Source organism: Amphiura filiformis, chromosome 9 (genome assembly GCF_039555335.1).
Source record: "Amphiura filiformis chromosome 9, Afil_fr2py, whole genome shotgun sequence".
Taxonomy (NCBI): domain Eukaryota; kingdom Metazoa; phylum Echinodermata; class Ophiuroidea; order Amphilepidida; family Amphiuridae; genus Amphiura; species Amphiura filiformis.
In genome coordinates, this window is record NC_092636.1 from 52,584,803 (window position 1) to 52,611,340 (window position 26,538).

The following is a 26,538-nucleotide window of genomic DNA, read 5'->3' on the forward strand; positions in this document are numbered from 1 at the left end:
CAGTATTTCATGGTCTCGCTATGAGTTTTAAAATATTGGACTTGACCATGCCTCATCCAATATTTTAAAACTCATAGCTCGACCAATAAATATGGGCTGAATGGATACAATTTAATATCAACATTGGGTTACAGCTGCATTATGGGTGCCTTCATGTATTGTTGTTATCCAAGGTCACATACTGATGTCAATGGTCATTTCAGGTCAACTTGTAAAATAGGCTGAAAATGAAAAAAAAAAGTCTCATCTCTTCAAATAACCTATCCGGGACTGCTGTCACTATTTTTATGGATCTAAATGAAAAACCAGTTTCCTATTTTACCCAACTGATCATTTTCCTATACTTTCTCCTCAACAGACAGTCCAGCCGACTGAAAATTTCCCCGACTGACCAAAGTGTGGGAGGTGGCATTCTCCGCCATCTCTCTGCTTAGGACACTGTTTCAACACTCACAAAAATATTCTTAGAGTGGGAGAACAATTATGTGTACCCCAGTGTGTCAAATATAGGGGTAGATTTTTGTGGTAAGACTTAGGGGGACTAAACATTTTTGGCACAGTTTGAGCACCTTTTCGATATTATGGTCTAATAGGAGTACAAAAATGGGAAAATGTTCAAAGTATGCAAAGGGATGCAAACATTTCCTACTTGCTGTGCTTGCACCACATGATAAGGCAATTCATGTGTAAAGGAAGGGGTCAAGATTTTTTTGATCATCAAGGGGGCTAAAGACATTTTGGCACTCCAAAAGGGGGAGCCACTGTTTGGCAGACAATTTTGAGAAGTGGTACAAATAATGATTGCAAAGCCCCTTACCATTGATAACCATGCAATATACAATTGTTCTGTGTTTGTGTTTTGATAGGTACTGTATGTAACGTGGACACCAACTCTTTATACACCAGGTCACTGCAGCAAAATATGGACCAAACTATCACAGGCAATTACACTTTCCTCTCTAATGTTGACATGAATGGCAATCTGACTGTAAATGGCAATATCGCTGGATACCGGTTTGAGTATGAAGTTGCTCATATGGTGCTAATCACTGATAGCGTAGTTGATGGTATGTACAGTTGTATTGCTATGTTTTCTGCTCAAGAACTGAAATGTTAAATAAAGGGGAAATGTAGGGAAAAACAAGTTGATTGGAATGCTGATATGTATAGGTTTTATACAAAACAACAAAAGTTATCATGTTGAAAAACCTCAACTCTTGCTCAATATCACATACAGGGGTATAGCAAGCAGGTGGACTAAGTCCAAGGACTCAAGAGTTGAGGGCCCCAAGCAAAACTGAAAATGGACGATAAAAGGGGCAACAGTGCTCCTTGTCCATGGGGTCCCCGAGGTTCTTGCTACGCCCCAGAATTCACATATTGTTAATTATCTCAAGTTTCTCTTTCTAACACCTATGTTTAAGCATTGAGGTACATAGGACATCTTGTTATTGAGCTGTTGCATGACATACTCCAATGATTGAAGCATATATTGTGCAAATTTTAAGGAAAAAACCTTTTTCACTACAATGAAAAAATACACCCTCAATGACCACTCTCTCCGTAGGTACTGTGTAAATCCTAATGTAAACACCTTTTTTTTACAAAAATGAGTTTTGTTTTTCATACAAAATTTCAAACATAGGGCTGTGTCATGCAATAGTTAACTAATAGTAATAAGATCTTGTACTTTAAATGATAAAATATGTCCTTTTGATTATAAAATGTGACTGGACGCGGCGAATCAGCCGTAAAGTCGGCCCCGGTCAATTTTGTTTTATTTCGTGTTTAGAAAATATATACCATAAGCTTTAAAATGGTATATCATTTGACTTCAAACGATATCCAAAAGCGGGGTTATGATTTGTTGAACTCTATTCCTTCGACAAAATTGTAATTTTTATCGGTTCTACATGTGTCTCTTTTTCTACATTTCTGGTAATAAATATCCAACAGTCATAATTGGTGGTCATTTCAAATCATCCCCAAGTCAACGAGGTTCAGAAATATCCTCTCATTGTTCATTGTTGATTATACATACCTAGACAAAATACAATGCTTTGTTATCTACCACTTGAACAGGATTTAGCCAAAGCAAACAAAGACAAGAACTATTCTATAGAAATAGGTAGAAGCTTATTATCCTCTTCAGCAGTAGTATTATTGATTGATTTAAACAGTGTTTGATAAGATACTTATAACGAATTGATACACCTATGAATACGACCTTCACATACATTTTACACTTTACCTCAGAATACAATTTGCCGAGTTTACGGCTGATTCGCCGCGTCCACTCACAAATGTCCGCTGGAAACAAAAGTACTCCCTGAATATTCTTCCTATGATGCGGAACCGCTCCCTCTCCCACATATCAAATTTGTCGTCATTGACCCAACAAACACAAAACTTTTTACAGAAAAAGTTTAAATGTCGGTTAACATAATGGGTATAAAAACATTTTTGAAAACTTGATGCAAAACATTCTATATGTTGAAAAACTATTTTACAAAAATGTATGCCCAAAATATTTTACATGACTTTATATAACCTGACTTTTAAGTGTTATTAAAAGGCTTTGAATAAATATCCATTGAAATGAAAGTTAGCATTTAAAAAAAAAATGTATAAAGCAACATGGAATCTAGATTTAGATAAATTAATGCCAACTTTTTTTTATATTTCAGTTGAGATTAATTTTGACAATGTGACCTCTGAAGGCAATGTTGATGTTGATGGTTTGGTTGACTACATTGATGTGGGTGCAGAAGCAATTCATACTAACATACCAGTAAGTGTTATATCAACCTATATTTAGCTAAGGCCTAAAAAAATTGTTTGATTGGTGTAACCCGACCGACCCTAAAAATAGGCCCGACCCAAAAAATAGGCCCGACCCTAGACTTTTTTTCTTATTTTTTTGCAAAAAATGAATTTAAAAAAATATAAAAAGATTAAAATTTAAAAAAAAAAAGAAAAGTTCGTGATTTTCAGCTTAAAATTTTGGGAAAAAAAAAATGCCGACCGTCCTACCCTAATTTTTTTTCATGTCACGCCAATCAAACAATTTTTTTAGGTCTAATGCAAAACACAAAAGTAGGCCAGCAAAAGAAAAAAATACAAGGAATAATCTCCAGGACAAAATTTGGAAAACAGAACGAACTGAGCCAAATTGATTTTTCTTATGTTTCCATTTTCAGCTTTGATATAATTACAGCAAATATGAGTTTTCAGTTGAAGCAAAGGTATGATATGGGAAATTATTGTGTCTATTTGATGCTCCGTACAAGAACAAATTGCTTGCCACACATCATCCCACTCTATTGCTTCTTTCACAGGATCAAGTAATAACCGGCATGAAAACTTTTACTCGCTCAGTGACCTTGATGACAAACCTAGATCCAGGAACAGTATGTAGAGTGGACATTGGTGATTTAGCAAATACAACTGTGTATCAGGACATGAATCAAACAATAACTGGGCATAAGACGTTTGTAGGTAAGCGGGCACATAATCAGTCCGGTAATTCCAAAAGGAGACAAAAGCCTGGTCATTGAGTAATTATTGTTCCCAGAATTTTTGCGAACGGAATGGTATAATACATAACAAGCTAGCTCATTGATGATGCAGAGGTCAATTTCGCGACTCAACTTCCGTTTTCTTCCCTGTATGCGCATTCAATCGAACGGAGTGAGTTTCTATTGACGTTCACGGTAAGCGTCCCGCTATTTTCCTTCCTCAAGAAGGAAAATGTTACCGTAAAAACTCGCCTCTGTTTACCGGTAAATAGCGGGAAGGTCAGTTTATATTGAGCAGAATTAATCCCTTTACCGTCTTTTTACCGGTAAATGGTCCCAATAGAAACACGCTATTAGACAACTAAGCCAGCCTACAGCCTACAGGTGCATATAATATAGGCTGCTACATGCTGATCAAATCAGGCTAATTTTTAGTATGTTTACCAGGACACTTTGGTGCCATAATTGTCTTTGATAATTTAGTTGATAGGAGTACTAGATTACAGACCAAGTCCTGTGTTCAAATCCTATGTCAAGGATGATTTAAAAAAAATTCTTTTAATTGTAGTATGTTGATGTAATTGGAGATATTTTTTGGCCATTTAATATGAACACAGATATAGTAAATTCTTCTCTAATTATACATTTGTTACAGATGAAATGGTTCTCCAACAGGATCTCCATGTTGATGGTCTTGTAGATGGAGTCAACCTAACTAACACAGATGTCAATGTCATGCGTACTAAGGATATCTCAGAGCAACGAGCCATGGTACATTTCAGTATGGAAAATGTCCATGTCCTTGATGTAAGTTTATGGCTATCACAGAAATACAGTCAAATACTCAATGTCCCAATCCCACAATACATACAGATTTATAAATAGTACCACTCAAACATATTTTAAAGACTTTTTTCTGGATTTCTCAAATAAAATGAAAAGTGGTAAATTACAAAATGCATACAGGAAACAAGGAAACAGACCTGTTTTTTTAAGCCCAAGATATGTAGCTTATAGGGCCAATTTTGTTTTAACAGAATTTTTTGCTATTTTTTTTGCCAGATTTTATTTGGAATTGAATACAGTAAAACCTTGTTAACACAAAATTATCAGGGCCTTGGATTTTAGTTTGTATGAACAGGATTTTATATTATCAAATCTTCATATGTACAAAATGTATACTTGGAAGTTGACAAGCATTTTGTGTTATCAGGAAATTTGTGTTAACAGATTTCCACTGTATACTATCAAATTCATGCATAAGAGCTTAGTAAACAAGTGTCAAAATCAACACATTAAAAGGTGTATATGTTATAAAACTTTGGGATGGGGTGGGGTGGGTTGGGGTGGGGAGGTGTTACCAGACCAAACTTTAAATCAACATTCTGAACGTTGTTTTTTTCTTATATTTATAGGTTGTTTACTACAATGGAACTCTAGATAGTGTAGACCTGATTCAGCTTAATCAGACCTATCTCAGTCTAACTAGAGATCAAACTATCAATGCATCCAAGACATTTGAAGGTAAGATTGCATTTTCAATCATCTATTTAATATTATTATTAAATATTCATGCACCTGCATAGTTTGCTATCCATAGGACTATATAGTAAGCCCATTATCTTGTTAATCAACTTTTGACTTGCATATTTTTGCAACATTCACAGGTACAGTACAAATTGCAAGCAGTGGTTCCTTAGATGGAGATGACATAACACTAGATGATGCAGGCTTCATCAATGATATAGATCTGGAAGATTTTGTTGCTGGAGCACTTATGAGTGGTGTAATTGGTCAGACTGTAAATGGAGTGAAGACGTTTGGTACAAATCTCACCATTGAGGGTAAGTATACTCTGTCCTCTGTTGCCTGTCTGAGTAGGCTTCATTAATGGTATGAATCTAGAAGATTTTGTTGTGACTGGAGCACTTATGAGTGGTGTAATTGGTCAGACTGTGAATGGAATGAAAATGTTTGCTTCAAATATCACTTCAGGGTAAGTAATGATGGACTGACTGCTTTGGCTCATTGAGGGGGTTACTTCCATGTTGAAGTGCAGTAGGATATGCTGCCCAATAAATTTTTTATTGGGTTTGGTATTTTTTACAGAAAAATCCTGTACAGGGGTCCATGTTTAGACAAATTGCCTGAGGGTAAAAAATATTAACCGTTTGTGTACTCATTTACTCATTGTTCTACTTTCAGGTGGTGTTCAGGTCGATGGTCTTTTGGATAACATTGATATATCTGGTAACATGATGAGAACAGATAAGGCCAGTACAGTGACGGGAAGTAAGAGATTCATAGGAGGTCTTATGGTAGCGGATGAAAATATACTCATGGGAGATGATATACTTGTTGATGGTGTGGATCTCTCAGAGTGGAAGAAATATGCAGCATTTATCATAAATGACTTGGTTATAAACAGTTCAGTTTCAATTACAGAAATATACTTGGAACAAGATCTTATGTGAGTATTAATATATTTTGTGTTGGTGCAGGGGCATAAAGTTATACCCTACTACCGTAACCACTCGGGTATAAGCCCACCCCCTAGATGGCAAATTTCACTTCAAAAATGGGGGTGGGCTTATAACCGGGAAAGGCTAATGCTTGAATTTAAAAATAAGAACAATCATCCCCCATTTGTATATGCCCAATGTACCAGTAATTTCTATCATCTATGTCAATTTCTTAAAATTATAAGTGTGGAATGTTAATTTTCAACTGATATTTTTTAAATATTTGTTCTTAAATATGAGAGCAAAGCATTGATTTGATTTAAGAACTTGGCCAAAATTTAGTACTGGGCTTATACCTGAGTGCACCCTTGTTACCAGAATGTTTTAAAAAATAGGGGGTGGGCTTATAGCCGAAGGTGGGCTTATACCCGGGTGGTTACGGTAATTAGAGCTGGGTGATGAATGAAATTTAGATGAGGGACTATGTTGTTGAAGGGATCTGAAAAAGCTCAGTTCCTTAAAATCACTAAAAAGGACAAAATTAGGTGCCAAAAATATTTTCATTTTTGAGATTGATGCTTTCAGATGGTATATTTTCTCATTATTTGACAGTTATGTTGAAATATTAGCAAAATTAATCCACACAACACCTTGTTTTAGTCATTTTGTGCTTGTCATTAGGATAACTCCCAGCCTGGAGGGTGCACTGTCATGTTTAAAGTATAATACAGTTGAGTGCATAAAACAAGATAATTTTCAGGTCATCTTTGGTTGATTTTTTGGTCCATCTGGATCTAAATCCTAAAATTGGTAATTGATGTGTTAAACTGATCAAAAGAAACAACATTGAATATATCAAAGTATACATTAAAGTAAAAAGACTGCATAAATTTCTTTTGCTCAAACCAGAATTTTACACACAATTGATGGTTTTGTCCATCATGGTTGATAGACATCTTCACAATGATGACGGTTGATCCTCACTTCTTGCTGGATCCCGACTGTAGATGTCAAATCACATATACGAACCCCTCCTGTCTGATGAAAATACATCATCTACAGTCGAGATCTGGCAAACTGGAAGTGTGGATCAACCATCATCATTCTGAAGATGTCTATCAACCATGATAGACGAAATCGTAAATCGTGAGTAAAATTCTGGTTTTGTGCAAAAGAAATTTTTCAGTCTGACATTGAATACATTTTTGACATTCAGTAATTTATTTCAACATTTTGTTTATTATTTAGTGTTAATGGCCTAATTGATGATATTTCCCTAAATCTTGGAGGCATCTTAGCAACCATTAAGAACCAGACAGTGACAGGCCATAAAACTTTCTTAAGTGATGTAATTAGTCAGCGAGATCTCGACCTAGTTGGATATATCAATGGCATAGATGTGGTGACACTACTAACTGACACGGTACGTATAAAGGTTCTGTGCCAACATTGAAGAGTCAGTGGCATAATTTGGGGGAGGGGAGAAAAGGGAATCCCCCTGATGAAAATTTGTCATTTAGGCTCCTGTCCCTCCATCCAATTGTAGAGCTGTTTCCCCAGTGGACACATCTGAAAAAAGATTTCAATACAACGTCGGAATGTTGTATAATGGTTGTAGGATATATGCAAGTTTTTTTGACGTCAATTGGTTGGTTAACATTGTAATAACATAATTTTACGACCGGGGCAAATCTTGGTTGGGGTAACGTTGTACTAACCAATTGACATCAAAATAAGTTGCTCATCTGCCCAACTTGCCTCCCCCATAAAAATATCCTAGCTTTGACACTGGAGCAGGTTGAAACAAGCCTAAAGTGATATTTAGCTGATATCACTTTGTACTCAGAATGATATTAGTATTGTGCTTTTTTCACTCAGTCTATTACAACCAACGACCCATATTACTCTTGCCTTGTTTAGTCATTATTAACATGGAATAAGAAGATGGTAACATTTAATCAGATATTCAATATTTTCTTTCTTTAATTGGAAACTGGTAACAATACAATATTTATCATTTAGAAATAAAAAAAGGAACAGCATCACTTTGTATTTTTTGGCATCAATTCTAACTTTGATCACAATTATTTTATGTTTTTCCTGCAGCTATTGATGTCCAGACCTCAAATCATAACAGGGACCTACACTTTGTTACAAAAAGCCATCTTTGGTAACTTGATCACTTTTGGGCTACTAAATGGAGTATGCATACCTGAGCTCTACATGCAGATTTACACATACCCAAAATTTGACGTACTCAACGCCAGTTTTGAGCAAAGATATGAGCTTATTGGTAACCTGGTGAAGGTTCAGGAAAGTAAGTTATTATGATGATATTGGGCTATTCCAGTTGAAATCCATACACCCCCTGTGGAAGATATAACCTTAATCTTCCACACAGGGAGTGTGCATTTTATTTGGGGTTACCTTTATGGAATATGCATGCAGCCCCTGTGTGGAAGGTTAAGGTCATGGCTTGGGACCATGATGTATGAATCTCAACTGGAATAGTCCATTTGTGATTTGATCAAGCTAAATAAGTCTGATGTCAATCAGAATATATAAATAAGTCTTATGTCAATCAGAATCAAATTTCACTTTTCAATTTTATTCTCAGAGCTTTATTTCGGTGAAAACCCCATCATAATTAGATGAGAAAATTCAAGGTGTCTCACAGGGTGCTTTCTATGAGGAGGCACGGTGGAGCAGCGGTATAGGCTCTGCCTTGCCATAGGTGGATTGCGAGTTTGAACCCCAGCGGTGCCATCGTGTTGTGCTCTTTAGCAAGGCGCTTTACCTTACTTGTCTCTCGCAACCCAGGGGTGAAATGGGGAGCTGTTATGAAAATTGTCCATTGAGCGCCGCCCAAAGGTATGAACATGCCTTGGGCATTGTATGGCAGCTGACATATTCTAACGACAGTGGAATAAATGTAAAGCGCTTTGGTACATGTGCACATGTGAAAGGTGCTGTATAAATACCAACATTTATTTTTTTATGAATATTATTACCTTTCTTCCTTTGCCCCGTTCACAGATGTGGAAGTGTTTCTGGACCATATCGCACATGTCCAGGATGTAGTGACCATTGGCCATGGTCAGTGGCATGGTGTTGAATATAATGGATCAAATTACCTGATTGAAGCCAAGGAAACCGAGGAATCATTAGATGGATGTGTAGACTCCAGAATATACAAATGGAATGAAACTGCACAGAATTATGAATTGGAAACCGTAAGTTTGGAAAAGGGTATTTAGTATTGTATTATATTTTGCCATGTTAATTATTGTCAGATTAGAGATATTAACCCCTGACTACCCTGGTTATTTCCATCCCTCTGAATCGGTAGTGCAAATATTGGTACCCGGCATATATAGTTCTGGCAAGGTAAAAACTGATTAATTATGCAGGAGTGATGAACTTCCTACAACAAGTTAATTCAGAGGAGTCTTGACTAAACAACAAGGAAGAAGTGATGGACACTGTGATGAAAAGTTCTTTCCATATTGAACAAATAAAACATTCAATGTTTGTTTTATAGTATACATATTATATAATGCATAATATATTTTTTAAATGAACTAATTTCATAATTATAAATCGCCAGTAAAATTAAAAAATATCTTAACTATATATATTTTAGAAGTAGCACCCACATCTGGCAAGTAAAGGCAGTCACTGAATGCTATACACTTGCAATAATCTTTTTGCAGTTGACACTAAAAAAGGCAAAAATAATCAATAGTAATTAGGCCAGTCAAAAGAATCATTGTATTAGTAGGCATATCACCTCAAAAATAATCGCAGCAGAAACACGTTATTTAATGTTCCTACATTATTGAGCTTTATTAAAGCATCAAAAATCAAAAAACAGAATTGAAATCGGTCAATGCATTGTGATGTAGTGTCAATTTAAAGATGCTCGTAGATGGAATGAAATCCTGCCACAAATGGCTGTAATGACAAAATTGGCACATTTCGAGATTTTGAAGGTATATTTGGACGCTTGCTTGAAATAGCAGCGTTAATTTAAATATCACATGTTAAATGCCTATCTTTCCTGACTTCTTTACAGAAAACAAAATTAAAAAATCTATTATTGAATAATCATAATAAATTAACCAAATATACTATTTTAGCAATTTCGCCAATCTGCAGACAAATTAAATCTCAAAAAATGACTAAGTTCAGATAATTAATATGCAAAATTGATGCCAATAGAAAACCGTACATGATATAAAGGTGCGGTTTTTTTTTGCACACATATGTATACAACGTTCTTTCAATTGATAACAAAAAATACACAAAAAAGTAATTAATTATGCAAATTAGGTAATTACAGCTAATTATGTATTTATGCTATTATTATGCAAATTAGGCATGAGTAATTTTAGGTTTTTTTCAATATTTAATGAACGTCTGTTCATTCATCATAATTTTTTAAAGTATGATCCTGTTATGAGGTTGAATAAATGAACTGCAGTTAATTGTCTCGAGACAGCAGGAAAGCACAACAACGCAAAGAATAGACTCCGCATTGCCCCCACGATCATGAGGACCATTTAATACACATAAGCTTATTTATAATAATTTCACAATCTCATAGAAATTAAGACTATATTGAGATAATAACAGATTTCATATCAATTAAACAAATTATATACATTGAGATGATTAATTGCAGCAAGCATTTGGAATTATTTATCATCTTCATATAAATCAATAAATACACAAATTATTGGAAAATGTGTACAAGCCAACCATACAGGCTGGACAAACAAAAGTTGACTTCTGAATCACATTTAACCAAATTTCATCTTAAGCAAATCTTAAGCATATCTTAAACAGATACATCTTTGGATCAAACAGAGGATTGGATTGGAAAACAGCATTTTTAACCGCAATTAAATAATTAGAAATCTCCAAAAGAATAAACAATGCCAACACTAGCAAACGAACATTTTGTATTCAGCAAGATACGGCATCAATGCTTAAACCATTTACTGATATATAATCCACTGGTATTGACAACCAAATAAATAAAGATACTCCAAATAAGCAACAAAGCATTTATAACCCTGGTATAAAAACGCAGCAGAAAGGGAGGAAAGCATGAAGGCAACCAATAGCCCACTATAAAACGCAGTAGAAAGTGGAGACAATCTACTGACGAGATTCTTCAGGTTTGAAGAAACTCCGTAACACATTCAAACACCATAAAACGCAGTAGAAAGTGGAGACAATCTACCGACGAGATTCTTCAGGTTTGGAAGAAACTCCGTAACACATTCAAACACCATAAAACGCAGTAGAAAGTGGAGACAATCTACAGACGAGATTCTTCAGGTTTTGAAGAAAATCCTTAACACATCCAGGCACCATTAAACGCGGTAGAAAGTGGAGACAATCTACTGACGAGATTCTTCAGGTTTGAAGAAACTCCGTAACACATTCAAACACCTTAAAACGCAGTAGAAAGTGGAGACAATCTACCGACGAGATTCTTCAGGTTTCGAAGAAACTCGGTAACACATTCAAACACCATAAAACGCAGTAGAAAGTGGAGACAATCTACAGACGAGATTCTTCAGGTTTTGAAGAAAATCCTTAACACATCCAGGCACCATTAAACGCAGTAGAAAGTGGAGACAATCTACTGACGAGATTCTTCAGGTTTCGAAGAAACTCCGTAACACATTCAAACACCATAAAACGCAGTAGAAAGTGGAGACAATCTACAGACGAGATTCTTCAGGTTTTGAAGAAAATCCTTAACACATCCAAGCACCATAAAACGCAGTAGAAAGTGGAGACAATCTACCGACAAGATTCTTCAGGTTTTGAAGAAACTCCATAACACATTCAAACACCATAAAACGCAGTAGAAAGTGGAGACAATCTACCGACAAGATTCTTCAGGATTCGAAGAAACTCCGTAACACATTCAAACACCATAAAACGCAGTAGAAAGTGGAGACAATCTACAGACGAGATTCTTCAGGTTTTGAAGAAAATCCTTAACACATCCAGGCACCATTAAGCGCGGTAGAAAGTGGAGACAATCTACAGCGAGATTCTTCAGGTTTGAAGAAACTCCGTAACACATTCAAACACCATAAAACGCAGTAGAAAGTGGAGACAATCTACAGACGAGATTCTTCAGGTTTTGAAGAAAATCCTTAACACATCCAGGCACCATTAAGCGCAGTAGAAAGTGGAGACAATCTACTGACGAGATTCTTCAGGTTTCAAGAAACTCCGTAACACATTCAAACACCATAAAGCGTAGTAGAAAGTGGAGACAATCTACAGACGAGATTCTTCAGGTTTTGAAGAAAATCCTTAACACATCCAAACACCATAAAACGCAGTAGAAAGTGGAGACAATCTACCGACGAGATTCCTCAGGTTTTGAAGAAACTCCATAACACATTCAAACACCATAAAACGCAGTAGAAAGTGGAGACAATCTACAGACGAGATTCTTCAGGTTTCGAAGAAACTCCGTAACACATTCAAACACCATAAAACGCAGTAGAAAGTGAAGACAATCTACAGACGAGATTCTTCAGGTTTTGAAGAAACTCCATACAAAGCATTCACAAAGCGCAGTAGAAAGTGGAGACAATCTACTAATGATATTCTTCAAGATTTCAAGAAATTCCATACAAAGCCTCTATTTTTAAGCATAAAGCAGCATATTTGGACATACCATTTTATTGGAGTATCTTTAACCATATTTAGTTACTGAATCACCCTTCCAGCTTTTGGGAGGGTGGGTGGGATTTTTTGGTCCATCAAGATCGAAGGAACAATTGCAAGTGCATCACTAGGAGAACTATGGACATAACAACGGAATTAAAAAATAAGACGGGAGACCTGAATGGCTGCACACCACTAAAGTGACAGCTGACTGGACAGAAAAACTGAGCTTGTTGCTATAACAACATAACAACAACCCCTAAATTAAAACTGACTTGACCAGGAGACCAAAACACTTTAAGTGTACTTGAGAATGCTCAAGTAGGAATAAGAGGATAAGCCTCTACACCTAGATGCACATGACAGCCTAATGTCCCCTGCTGCTGAGACAATCTAGTTTTTAAAAGATTTGCAACTTTAAAAAACGGAATTATTTAAAAACAATACAAAAAAAATAAAAAGTTTGACATTTTGACGGTGTCTAGAATATAATTTTCATTTTTACGGTAAACATGGTATGTGTCACCATTACTCAAAGCCAAGTCCGAAAAGTAAAAATTAAAATTCAGTTGCAATGAGACTTTAAATTAACATTTTGTCATCTGGATTACCAAGGAGGACAATCGGTAAAGTGAACAGCAATTTTACTGTACCGCGTATACAAAAATAGTATGGCCTTGGACACACACAATGGCTTAGAGCTATTGTGGTTTGGAAAATTACTCCCTAAAAAAACATTGATTAATGTTTTGCTTCAACTGGTTTTAGGGAAGTGTTTCATTTGTTGTCGTACGGAATTAATTTACATGCTAAGAAAGATTAGTATTTCAGCTAAATGGTGGTAGTTCCTTTACTTCAATAGGCCTATATTTACTGATTTATGAGCGATCTTCAAAAATCCATAAAAACAGGCAGTAGCTCTTAAACAAAACAATATTTAATTTTTGCGGACCCGATGGTAGCCTCGGAAAGTCTTCACACACCATATATTAAAAATTCAAACAATTTGGATAAATGAAGCATATTGAGAAATTCATTTTTTGACATAGATGTTTTCTAAAATTGGTCAACTTTGAAGCGCGCCTTTTCAATTCACTGTTATGCTTGCATGCACAGTGTAGCAGAATTATTGTGCAGCCACTGTGACATACCTAGTATTAGTTATATAAATGCATCTGCATGAAGCAACTTGGCAATCAAGAAAACTTAAATTACCACATACTATTTTGCACATGCACTCTTGGATTGTTTTTTCATCCAACCTAACCATGTTGGTAAGTGCACTCACAGATTTTTTCCCTTTGTTTATATGTAGACATTGGAGCCAATCATGGCCACAGCAGTTGATACATTCATAGACGATGGCAGACTATTTATGGTGGTCAGCAGTCTCACTGATGACAGCGGATATTCCTGTTTTACCAATAAGTGGCAGCTCGCTAGAGACGCACACCCACAAGGTACACATTTTAACTGCACACATAATAAATACCCAATCATGGCTTTAGCAATATATATTTCCATAACCTATACTGTCCAGTTTAAAAAAATTACACCACAATGAAACACTTATATAGGCTTTTTAGTCTGGCTTGAGCTTTTTGTTTGAGTCTGGTCCCATCAGGACCCAAGCGTATCTCCACACGGAGCTGCCATTTAAACAACAAACAAACAAATGTCACATGCCTTATCAACAAATTGTTCCAAGCTGAGGAAGTGGTCCAATGCTTATTCTAGATTTGAGGTTTCAAAAAAGGATTATACCTTTGTTGGTCACTATCACTATAAATTCCTATAAGCAGAAATTTCATGATCATATTCAGGCTGTATATGGTTAAAAGTGTTTGAGGTCTTACTTTCTCCCATTTCAAGTAGATTATAATTGTGGAATGTCTCCTTGCTATCACTCACTGTGTAGAATGTGCAGGTATACACAGTGGTTGCCCATGTTTAGAAGACGTCACATATAATTGCTGCAATTATGAGACCTTTCCTATATGCTCAATCAGCGCTCATTTCTTTCCGCATGGAAAGGTGTCGCTAACAACCACTATGTGAACGCATCAGTGAACGCATCAGTGAAACTTTCACAATTGAAATTTCTTGCCCGTGGATGCAGAAGTGGTCGTCATAAGAAAAGATCGATAGCCACTACCATAACTAACAGAATCCCGAAATGCACTGCACCAAAAACAGTGTCTGGCGTTAACACTCGAAATCTTGTAAATGTTCCGCGATGTATTGAGCAGAATACCCATAATTCACCTGGCATAAGATTCGCAACATGGAGCGCTAGGTCTGTCAAAGCCAAAAATAAATCTGCATCATTGTGTGATTACGTTATTTCAAATCAAGTTGATATTTTGGCAATTACTGAGACTTGGTTGACGGGCACTGATAAAGACAACCGTGCCCTTGCAGATATCAAAAATACTCTGCCTAATTACGAGTTCCATCACATCTACCGTAAGCATTATAGAGGTGGCGGAGTAGGTGTCATTGTCCGTGATGGTTTGAAAGTCAATTTTAATAACACCCACGACTTCAAATCATTTGAGTATATGGACATGCGTATCTCTTCTGGCTCCACCGGTTTCCAACTTCTGGTAATTTACCGACCGCAAACAGATTCTGAGAGCAAAAATACATCATCTTTGTTCTTTGAAGAGTTTTCGACCTCCTCGAGTCCCTGTGCGCAACAGCTACTGATCACCTTTTGCTGGCCGGGGATTTCAATTTCCACGTTGATGTCGTGGATGACCGCGAAGCATTACGTTTTCTTCAAATGCTTGAACTTGGTAACCTTCAACAACATGTAAAGGAACCTACCCACATCGATGGTCATACTCTGGACCTTTTGATCACCAGAAATGACGACGACCTTGTTAGATCTGTGACTATACAGAGGCTTACCATCTGACCACTTTGCCGTGAAGTCCGTTGTTAATATCACTCGTCCTGGACTAAGTAGGAAGCTTATTACATCTCGCTCTCTACACAAAATCAATGACGCTGATTTCAGGAAAGATATTCAATCTTCTGTGGACTCTATCTCTGTTGATGATCTTGATTCAATGGTCACTGATTATCACGACAAGCTGTCTGGTGTCCTTAACAAGCATGCTCCAGAAAAGGAAAGAACGATTGTGTTGCGTCCACATGCACCTTGGTACACTGAATCTCTCAGAGTAGCCAAACAGAAAAAAAGGCGTCAAGAGCGTAAGTGGTTGAAAAGTGGTCTTACTGTTGACAAAGAATTATATAAGGAGCAGTGTGCAGAATACAAACAACTTTTGACAAAGTCTAAGACTGATTTTCACAGTAATGAGATCGGGGATGCTAACCAACGCGATCTGTTTCGTGTGATTGATAAACTTACATCGCTAAAGGCATCTCGTACACTCCCAGATTACGAGAATCCAAAAGACGTGGCCAATTTGTTTGCCACATTCTTCAGCGACAAGATCAAGAAGCTGCAGAATAGATTGAACACCATCGAGTCTTCAACACATGTGCAGGCAAACAAGACGTGTGCAACGTCCTTTAGTGAATTTACTCGTATCTCAGAGGACGAGGTTTTGAAAGCGATCAAATCTGCTTCTATTACGTCTTGTCCATCAGATGCACTTCCAGTTAGCACCTTCAAATCGTGCCTTGATGAGCTATTACCGCTGATAACTGAGATAGTCAACACGTCTTTGACATCTGGAATGTTTCCTGTATCGCTAAAGCACGCTCGTATTATACCCCTGTTGAAGAAATCAAATCTGGACATCAACAACCTCTCTAACTACCGCCCGATTTCAAACCTTGCATTTATGGGAAAGGTAATCGAGCGATGCGCTGTGCAACAATTACAAACATATCTTAGCGACAATCATCTTCACGCTTCAGCACAATCTGCATATAGACCATTTCACAGTGTGGAGACAGCTATTGTGAAAGTGCAAAATGACATCTTAGCTGCACTTGACAAACAGGAGGAAGCTCTGCTAGTATTGCTCGACTTCAGCGCTGCTTTTGATCTCATTGACCACAATCAGCTGCTCGACAGGCTTGCTACTCGCTACGGCGTCAAAGAAAAAGCACTGCAGTGGTTTGCATCATACCTCAGCGGCAGAACCCAGTCTGTCGTCATACAAAATGTGTCATCTGATCCTGTTGTCTTAGAATGCGGCGTTCCACAGGGATCTGTAGCAGGCCCACTGGCTTTCACCATCTTCAGTGCACCACTACAGGATATCATCGAGTCTCATGGCATCAAGACTATAATCTACGCTGATGATACACAGTTATATCTGACATTCCCGCCTAAAGATCGCGTTCAAGCCATCAAGAAAATCGAGGCCTGTATCGCTGATATTCGAGCATGGTGCCGATGGAATAAGCTTGTCTTGAATGATAGCAAGGCGGAGCTCATTTATTGTTCTTCCAAGTTTAACAAATCACCTTGGAAGCCGTCCATCAAGATCGGCGATGCTACGATTCATCCGTCGACCAGCTCAAGAAATCTCGGCGTTATCATGGATCCCAATCTTTGTATGAGTGATCATGTAAATAACGTGTGCAAAGGAGCTTTAGTCGGTATAAGAAAGATCGGACAAATACGCAGCTACCTGACAGAGGATGCCACCGTTAAGTTAGTACATGCCTTCGTGACATCAAGGCTTGATTCCTGTAATTCCCTTTTGTTTGGATTACCAGATCGTGACATACACAAAGTACAGATGGTACAGAACACAGCAGCTCGTCTTGTTCTTCGCGTTTCGCGACGTGATCATATAACACCTTCGCTAAAACAGCTACATTGGTTGCCAATTAAACAGAGAGCTAGTTATAAGATCCTGCTTCTTGCATATAAAGCCCTGAATGGTATGGCACCTGAATATATTTCTGATCTTGTTGAGCTGTATGTACCAACCAGAGCGTTGAGATCATCCTCAGAGTTTCGCTTGAGTATACCGTCTTATGCTACGAAATTCTACGGTAAAAGATCACTTGCCTATGCAGCTGCTGCTTTGTGGAATACTCTTCCAATTCACATTCAAGTGAGCATCTTCTACCAGTATGTTTAAATCGCAGCTGAAAACGCATCTTTTCATCCAACATTTCAATCAATCAGTTTAGAATTGTGCTGTTTTTCATCTGCTACGCCATCTTACATCATTATATTTATGAAATATGTTTTTATTATGCTATTGCAATTCTGTGAAATTGCATATAGGGTGATGTTCTGGAACCTCTCCCTAAGTCCTATATTATCATATTATCATCGCTCATGTGTGTTTCTTTAAGATACCGCTGTGCCGGTCACGTTTCTGCATGATTGCATTTTGTATTCTTCGATGTGTAATATATTGTTTCATCATCTATTAGTGTGTTTTGTGATATTATGCTATTTCATTTATTTGACTGCAGGGTGAAGTTCTGGAACCTCTCCCTCGGTCCTGCTCTTGAGCAATGGTGTTTTGTTGTTATCCATGACGATGCCGCGATTTTCTTCAAGATACCGCTGTGCCGGTCACATTGCTGCATGATTGCAATTTTTCGCAGTGCAATATATTGTTTCATCATCTAATAGTGTGTTTTATGATATTATGCAATTTCATTAATTTGACTGCAGGGTGATGTTCTGGAACCTCTCCCCTCAGTCTTTTCATGGCTGTTTTTATACATGTTTCATCGAGATGAATATTTTTGTAGAGCAATATATTATTTTAATGTGTGAATGTTATGTTTTGATGCTATAAATATTTGACTGCAGGGTGATGTTCTGGAACCTCTCCCCTCAGTTTCTGAGCTCCTTATACATCTTACATCGCGTATTCGCTGTGCCGGTCACTCTACTAGTTTTGTTTGTTATTTCGCAGGTTGCCATACCATCTTCGCGGTGAAAATATTTGCTCATATTTTTTTATGCATGAAATATTGACTGCAGGGTGAAGTTCTGGAACCTCTCCCCTCAGTCCAGGGCTCTCATTATTATTGTTGTTATCTGATCTTCTATCATTTGAATTTGTCACAACAAATATATTGACTTTGTATATGAACAGTATAAATTGTGTATTAATGTTGTCAATTATTTTGTTTGCCATTTTGTTGTATTAATCAAAAGAAAAAAACAAAAAACAACAACCAGAGTGTAATTTCCGCTTAGAATCATTTTGTGCAATCCTGTGCTGCATTGTGTGTCGTTTATGTTTTTTGCTCACTTTGTGATCCATTAAAGATCACATGCGACACACTGCACGGCATGGACCTAAATAATTGTTTTTGTATTTTTATTGCTGTATATTTCACATGTTAATATGTCCTTATTTTGCTCGGCCGCTGATGTGGACTTTCACACATCTTTATAACTGTGCAATATACATCAACTTTTTACCTCAGTCATTTTTATAAAGCTGGTTTATATTTAATTATGTATATTAGATATTGCTGCCATGTGTTTATGCTCTTATGTTTGTTTTTGTAAAGCGATATGAAAACCAGTTTTTACTATGTAAATTTTGCATGCAAGTAATTAATTTTAATGATTCAGTTGATTTGTTGTTTTTGTATAGGTTAAATTTATGAATTTCCTCTGTCAAAGCCTACTATGCATATTCCACGTTTGTTGTTTTGTTCTTAGTGCTTTAAAGCATTCCATTTCTGTGCAATATGCATTGTATGTTTTCCAATTCCTTGCCTCTTGCACTTGTGCCTATTTCACATTTTCATTTTTGCTGCTTCTGCGTGTGCCTTTTTTGTTTTGCTCCTTGTGTGAAATATGCACCTTGTGTTCTTTTGGCTTTGGATTGCATGTTTTTTGTTGTATATTTCACATGCTACTGTCCTCCTTTGCTCGCCTCTGACGTAACTGTGCAATATACATCAACTTATTTCTTTATTAATTTTAAAATGTTAGTTCAGTATCTTAATGCTGTATATTTAAATATTGTTGCCATGTGTTTATGCTTTTATGTATGCTTTGTAAAGCGCATTGAGATTTGTTTGTAACGCTATATAAGATTAAATAATTATTATTATTATTATTATATAAAATGGCTGTACCGTGTATCAGACAAGTCAAACCTGAGCATAGCGTTTTTTACGACGTATTCCTTCAGAGGTCGCTAGGAAGCCCTAGTGTCAAATGCAACCAATGGACTTCAAGGCAACTTTTCTAGTGACAATCGCTAGCCATCACTGGCTGCATTTGTTTGCATGACATGGGCTTAAGGGGATCGTAGAACATAGTGATGGGTCTCAGCTGCATCTTCTCCATATTTTTGGATACTTATTTACCCAATACATATACTGAGTGATAAAAATTGAATTTGTGTACAAAGTGGGTAATTTATGGTGTCTCCAACAGACAAGGTACAAAACACACCAAAGATCAAAGGATGATACAGGAGGATATCTAGCATATATAAATTTAGAAAGATTCGAGCCAGGTATACCAACTTGACAAAGACAAGATAAAAACTAATGCAGTATGTAAACCATGGTGGTGACACTGACACTGCGCTAGTAAAAAATCCAAAACCACAGGGATAGTAGACAAGTAATTTTGAATTTTTACTATAGTGCAGTGTCAGTGTACACCACCATGGTTTACATACTGCATTAGTTTTTATCTTGTCTTTGTCTTGTTCCCCGCATCAAGTTGGTATACCTGGCTTGAATCTTTTTGAACTTGTATAATCAAACCGATGACACCACAAGTTAATCACTATGGCAGAACATACATATAGGTCTCAATTCCATTTGATATATTTCTTTACTGTATTTACCCAGAGTAACCTGCTTCTGCTTATAAGGCTGTTCTAAGATGGGCTCTCGTACAAATATCAAAATAATTAACAAAATACATATGACATTAACAATTAAAATATAGACCACTTGGCATGTGACATCATTGCCCGGCAGTATGCGCGCAAATTATGGCAATTTCCATTGTTCTTTGACCTGCAGTGTGCGTACGCATCATAGTTTGCCAAGGGCACATGCATTTTAAATCGCCCGCCATATAGTACAAGAAAGCCATTGAACAGTGTAGCGGTTTGTTCAAGCATATCGATAGACGAGTCCCTCGCCTTTGTTGATAAACAGTGAGGTCAAGTGGTCTATAGGCCTGATCAACTGCAAAAACCTACAAATTGCATTTGATTATAAAATATCATATAAACCTGTCCATTCCATGTAATGATTAATGTGTAACTTTCATTTTTGTTTTTAAAGCTTCCCTCCCTAAAGTTTACCCTGGCAGTGCCCTTACATCAATTCTTGTGAAGGACAGTGTCTCCTCAGATTGGTATGTCTTCCAACATCTACCATGCATTTACCCAAGTGATGTGGAGGTGTTTGTGAATCCACAGACAGGAGATCAGTGTATAGCTATAACTAATGTGATAGATGCCTCCTACAACAGTCGACTCAATGTGTACATCTACTGTGGCAATTCTACCGTGGGATTTACCTTTTGGAAGGCGGTACCATCAGTTGGTGGTGTGAAAGTAAGCATGCATTGTTTTTGTGTGGGGTGGACAGATCATCTAGCATTCCAATACAGTACAATGTCTGTGGGTGTGTGTGGGGGGTGTGGGGGTGTGTTGGGGGGGGGGTGCGTATATAATTACCTGCAAACGTGGACCTACATTATATTTGGGATACACACACAGTGAGACTGTAGACACATCTGTAACTGTTGGTGTCCATGGTTGCTGGCTATAACCAGGACAACACAAAAAATGTAAAAATGTGTTTAAAAGTGGTCTACCTCTTGGGGGCTCAGGATGGGTCCAAAACAAAATTTGATGTTTTATTGGGATGCAGACAACCCTATTCTTTGCATCGCAAACACCTTTTCCCAAAATAATATAGACCGTCAAAGTTTTTAGCATTACCAATTCACCAAACTGCCAAATTTATAATAGATGTTCATCCACCATTTGAAAAACCCATCCTCTATGTGAAGAACCCACTTGTTTACAGTGTTCATTATAATTTATGATTAATTCCAGGTGAAGCATTTCATTGTCAACAATGTACTCCATCTAGTTTTGGCCAATCAGGTAGACTCTAAAAAGAACTCATTCTCAACAAAGTCTACCGTCTGGAAATTAACAGAATCTGGCAATTTTGCCAGAATTGCACAAGTCACCACATATGCAGCAAAAGATGTTTTAGTCATCGAGATTAAGAAGAGTACATATGTGATATTCACCAGTGAGTTCAAGGGCAACTACTTCAATCAGGATTTTGATGTACCTGTACAAGTCTATGAGTAAGTCATGCGTACATTGTTATTAAAAACCTGGTCAAAACAGTTTTTCTAACAGAAAACACAAATAACTGTAATTTCTATAAAGTCTATTATCAGCAATAATAGAAGTCCTGCATGCTTTTATCGATGAACTTCAAGCAAAGAATTCAACCCAGTAGAGTCTCAACAGTAGATAGTATTGTACTCAATACACTGGTGTATATATTATTATAGATTGGTATGCTTCTTGAACAGAATGGAGCATTTGGCTATGATTGTGGATAACAACATCAAATGCATGATCTCCATGTAGACAAGTACATGGCAGACATTGACCGGTCCTTCCCACCTGAAATGTGAAATAATGCAGTCTTGGCAGGGATTTTAAACTGCATTCTATCACCTACATGTTATTTTTTTACATGTAGACAAAAGAATGATGAAAGTTTACAATGCAGTACAATGTAAGATCAATTTTATATGGCTTTTATCAACCCAATTGGGCAGTTGTACATGTAACACCAATTTGGTGGGGATGGACCTCAGTGATGGCCTAATGAATTCTGACCATCACTTGCATTGGCTTTGTCTATACCTTATACTTTATTCAATACTAGACAGGAAATACATTGTATTAATTTACACAGGCAATATTCATTTGTTTTTTTAAAGGATAATAGTCTGATCAGCAACCTCATTCCCATTTTGAAAGAAAGAAGACCAAATATGATAGTGTACACATGCGTGACCATATTTTTTTTAAACACCCCCAAAACGAGTTTTACCCTACCAGCAAATTTAGCCCCTTAATAAGGTAATCTAATATAGAATTTACCCCCTAATGAGTTTTTGGCTAGTAAAAATGCAACAAATGTACCCTTTTTGATCTCATAATTTACCAAAAATGTGAAAAGGAACCCTAAACAAGTTGTTCAGTTTCAGAAAACTACACTTATTCTTGAAAATCAGTGTTTTTAGACCCTAAATGCATCACATGTGTAACTTGCCTTGCCTAAAAACACCCCTTTTTACTTGTTTTGTTGGTCACGCATGCATACAGACTGTTTCAGTATGTGAGTGCCCCCCGTACTATCAGCTCGTGTAATTTCGGCTTGTGAGACCAAACGGTTTACATGTAGCGGATATTTTAAAACTTCGCAGTGGCTTCTAATTGAAATTACACAGTAGTCAACGAACTCTAATACATAGATCCAATGCAATAACTTTAGGCTCTTGGAGGCCCCACTAGACAATTTGTAGATTCACTTCAAATTTTGCACAGCTTACTTTTATGATCATTGGCACATTTTAAGACTAGCGACAACAAATTCTGTGACATGAGGGGCGTTTGATGCACCCTAAGTCGTCAGTACATTGTTTGGACCTGGTGACATCGATCATCTAAGCATACACAGAGCACACAACTTATCAGCACTTACACGAGAAATCTCTTTTGTGTACTCTCATGCTATTTGCACCATTTCTGTGTTTGCTAACGCACCCGCATGGGCAACATGCCTACCTTCTGCTGTATGGTTAATGGAAACCCCATATTATTTGCATTGACCCTGTGAACATATGAGGGCTGAGAGTTGTTTTGTTCAGATTTTGTAAATATTTTTCCATTTGCCTTGAAATACAATTTTGTTCTCACATCTCTGTATCCCATAGATATATCCCAGATGGATCACCGTGTCTGCAATGGAGACTAGACATACCCTCCTATGGAGCGAGATCTCTGGGTCAATTTGTCATCACGGATCAACACTACCTCCTTGTCTTAGATCGAATGGATAGAGTTATGGTGTATAAATTTAAGGGAATACAGATGTTTGAACATATCCTCACTCAACCTATAACAGGTAAGACTGCAATATGTTCAATGGCTTGGAAGAGTTGATTCTACAGTCATGAATTCATTCACTCAAATTGATTTTGCTTAAATGCATCTTTCATGATGGGGGATGACCTTAATAATCAAGTTGCTATATTTGATGTAATGTATCAAACCCCTTTTGTTTGCCCTATTGTGGAATTATTTACCAGCAGCTTTGATCAAATCCCCTTCCCCTCAGGCCTTCCAGTTGGCTGTCAAATCCCACCTCCTTCAGCCAGTTCCTTCATGTTTTCTTCCTTTGTTTTTGTAATTATTTTGCCAGTGATTGGCATGTTTGTAATGTTTTTTTTTGTAACATTGTGATTTTGGTGTTTATAGGCTTATTGTTCTCAATCTTGGATTTTGCATGGCATATGTCGAATGTTATGAGTAAAATAATAGTTACTAAGTAGTATCTCTCAAAATGACTTCAGTCAAATAAAGTACCAATTGTGTATGTGATCTTTGACTATGGGCATGTGGAGGGGTCAGGGACACAAAGACGTAACTCCATTTTTTTTGCAAAAATGAGATTTTGATATCAAAATTTTCAGAAACATGAGCACTTTCGAATAAGCACATAGAAGTAACTCCTTTTAGCACCCCATTGGAATCAATGGCTAGTGAAACATAGACTGAACTACATTAAGTCAATGTGGATCATTATCTCTAAACTCATTTTTCTCAGAATGGAGAAGTGGAGTTACGTCTTTGTGTCACTGACTCCTCAATGTGGCACAAATGCTTTGCCGGACACAAAAGGCATTTTTTTTCTAAAACCAATTAACTCATTCTCATACTCTACTCAACAACATTTCAACAAAATATGTTGGTCTTTCCTCTAATTTGTTTTTGTTTTGTTTTGGTTTATTTGCTATAGGTGGAGAACATCTTGAGGTACTAAACCTGGCTGATGTAAACCATATACAGATTGCTATTATGAGCTATGCCCAAACCCCCATCTTGTTTCCTGGGCAACCTGCTGCTCCCAGCAACATAGCCTCTCAAATACTAGGGGTCATCACAGAAGGTATGTGGTTATTAAACATATTATGATGAAGACTCAATTTTGTTCTCTGTTCAAATGACCAACTATAGGTCAACTGACCAACTATAGGTCAACTGACCAACTATAGTTCAACTGACCAACTATAGGTCAACTGACCAACTATATTTCAACTGTCCATCCCATTACTCTCACATACAAGTGGTCACTGTTACCATGATAACATGACATTATCAGAGAAGGTATGTAGTTGTTGGAGGGCGTGGCTCAGTGTTAAGAATACTGGCTTCTGATGTATGAATTCCTACTCAATTCCCGGCGATGACTTGTTTGGGTGTTAACTTAAGATTAAATTCAAACTTTCACTCTCCCATGGAGCATTTAGAGTTGGGTAAAAACCATCAAATTAATTTGTCATTTAGAGGGTCATATAAAGCAGTTTGGGCATGAAAGTGACTTCCAAAGTTTTGCTCAAATTTTGACCTCCAAATTAAATAGTCATCAATAGTCGACTAGTCACAGGGTGTCGACTACTGAAAATGCTGAAGTTGTGCAACCCGAGTAAGTGAAAATCAGTCGCTCATGTGTCTAGAATGATGAAGTAGTGTGTCAATACAAATGATTATTGAAATAGCTTTACAAATGTGTTAGCTTTTTCATTTAGTTTATTTTGAACTGTGTCAATTGTTGATAGTTTGGTGTGAAATTACATTTTGGTCACTCTTAACCAAAACTACTAGACTATTCATTGAAAAGCTGAAGTTTTGTTGTATGTTTTTTATACCATCTATCTACAGGAGAGGTACTATCTGCTCTTGGAGTTGAATCATCCCAGAAATGTTATCCAAATGTATCTCAGTTTATCAATCCTGACTAGCAATTGCATTAATGTTGACATGACTTGGCAAATCTATCAATGGTTGGGTAATGTGATGAATGGACCAGAAAAATCTTCTTGATATTCTGGGGCTACTACTTAACTTCCAGAGAATCATCAACTTGGAAGGTAAATGCCAAGTTTTATGGGACTCTTGATATGACTCCTGCAGCTACTTAACTCTCAGGAAACCATCTCAAGAAGTACTGACTGGGGAGGTAGATGATAATTTTTATCTTCATTGAATAAGTAAAATTTACTTTCACATACAATTTTTATGTTTAGTGGCTGAAGCTACCTATCTCCCAGGGAGCCATCTCAAGTATCACTGACTCAAGAGGTATAATTTGGTTCACCTCAAGTTTGGTAGTGATGTACGTACGTATTTAGCTCGCTGCAGTACCGAATCGTGCACGTAAAGTTGAACATGTGTACAAGGGCGGTTTGTCGGCATGCTTGCGAAAAAGAATTGACGTCACTACAGAACTTGAGGTGAACCAAATTATAATGAAACACCTCGCATAAAGAAAATTAAACTATATTTTGCGAAAAATTTTATATATTGTTTATTCAAATAAGATTATATTTTTGCTTTAATGTGAAGATGTTTATGTAATAATATTTTTATATATATATGAATTGTTGCTAAGTCAAAACTAACAACCCTGTTCTATGGGCAGATTTTCTAGTAGGTCCAGGCAATGACCATAAAAAAAATCATATTAAAGAAAATTAGATGGCAATTTGTTTACACTCACTTCGCTTGTGTTTTTCAATCAAAATCAGGCGCAACTTTAGAATCTGGTATGCCTGCCAATCCGGTCATATACCCTCCAATTATTTTGAT

At 36.9% G+C, this 26,538-nt stretch overlaps 1 protein-coding gene across 1 annotated transcript in view; it reads left to right on the forward strand.

The window, feature by feature from the left end:
* The window catches only part of LOC140160144 (uncharacterized), an 86,099-nt gene extending 60,170 nt beyond the window's left edge, over positions 1-25,929 (forward strand). Inside the window, exons 29-45 of the mRNA XM_072183422.1 lie at positions 867-1,067; positions 2,688-2,791; positions 3,339-3,498; positions 4,174-4,325; positions 4,934-5,042; positions 5,186-5,362; positions 5,724-5,988; positions 7,229-7,403; positions 8,087-8,297; positions 9,017-9,229; positions 9,279-9,367; positions 13,998-14,142; positions 20,909-21,183; positions 21,691-21,953; positions 23,604-23,794; positions 24,689-24,838; positions 25,612-25,929. Of these exons, the coding sequence (XP_072039523.1) occupies positions 867-1,067; positions 2,688-2,791; positions 3,339-3,498; positions 4,174-4,325; positions 4,934-5,042; positions 5,186-5,362; positions 5,724-5,988; positions 7,229-7,403; positions 8,087-8,297; positions 9,017-9,229; positions 9,279-9,367; positions 13,998-14,142; positions 20,909-21,183; positions 21,691-21,953; positions 23,604-23,794; positions 24,689-24,838; positions 25,612-25,691 (2,960 nt within the window). The 3' untranslated portion in view covers positions 25,692-25,929. The remainder of the gene's footprint in view (positions 1-866; positions 1,068-2,687; positions 2,792-3,338; positions 3,499-4,173; positions 4,326-4,933; positions 5,043-5,185; positions 5,363-5,723; positions 5,989-7,228; positions 7,404-8,086; positions 8,298-9,016; positions 9,230-9,278; positions 9,368-13,997; positions 14,143-20,908; positions 21,184-21,690; positions 21,954-23,603; positions 23,795-24,688; positions 24,839-25,611) is intronic.
* The last annotated feature ends 609 nt before the right edge of the window (positions 25,930-26,538 follow it).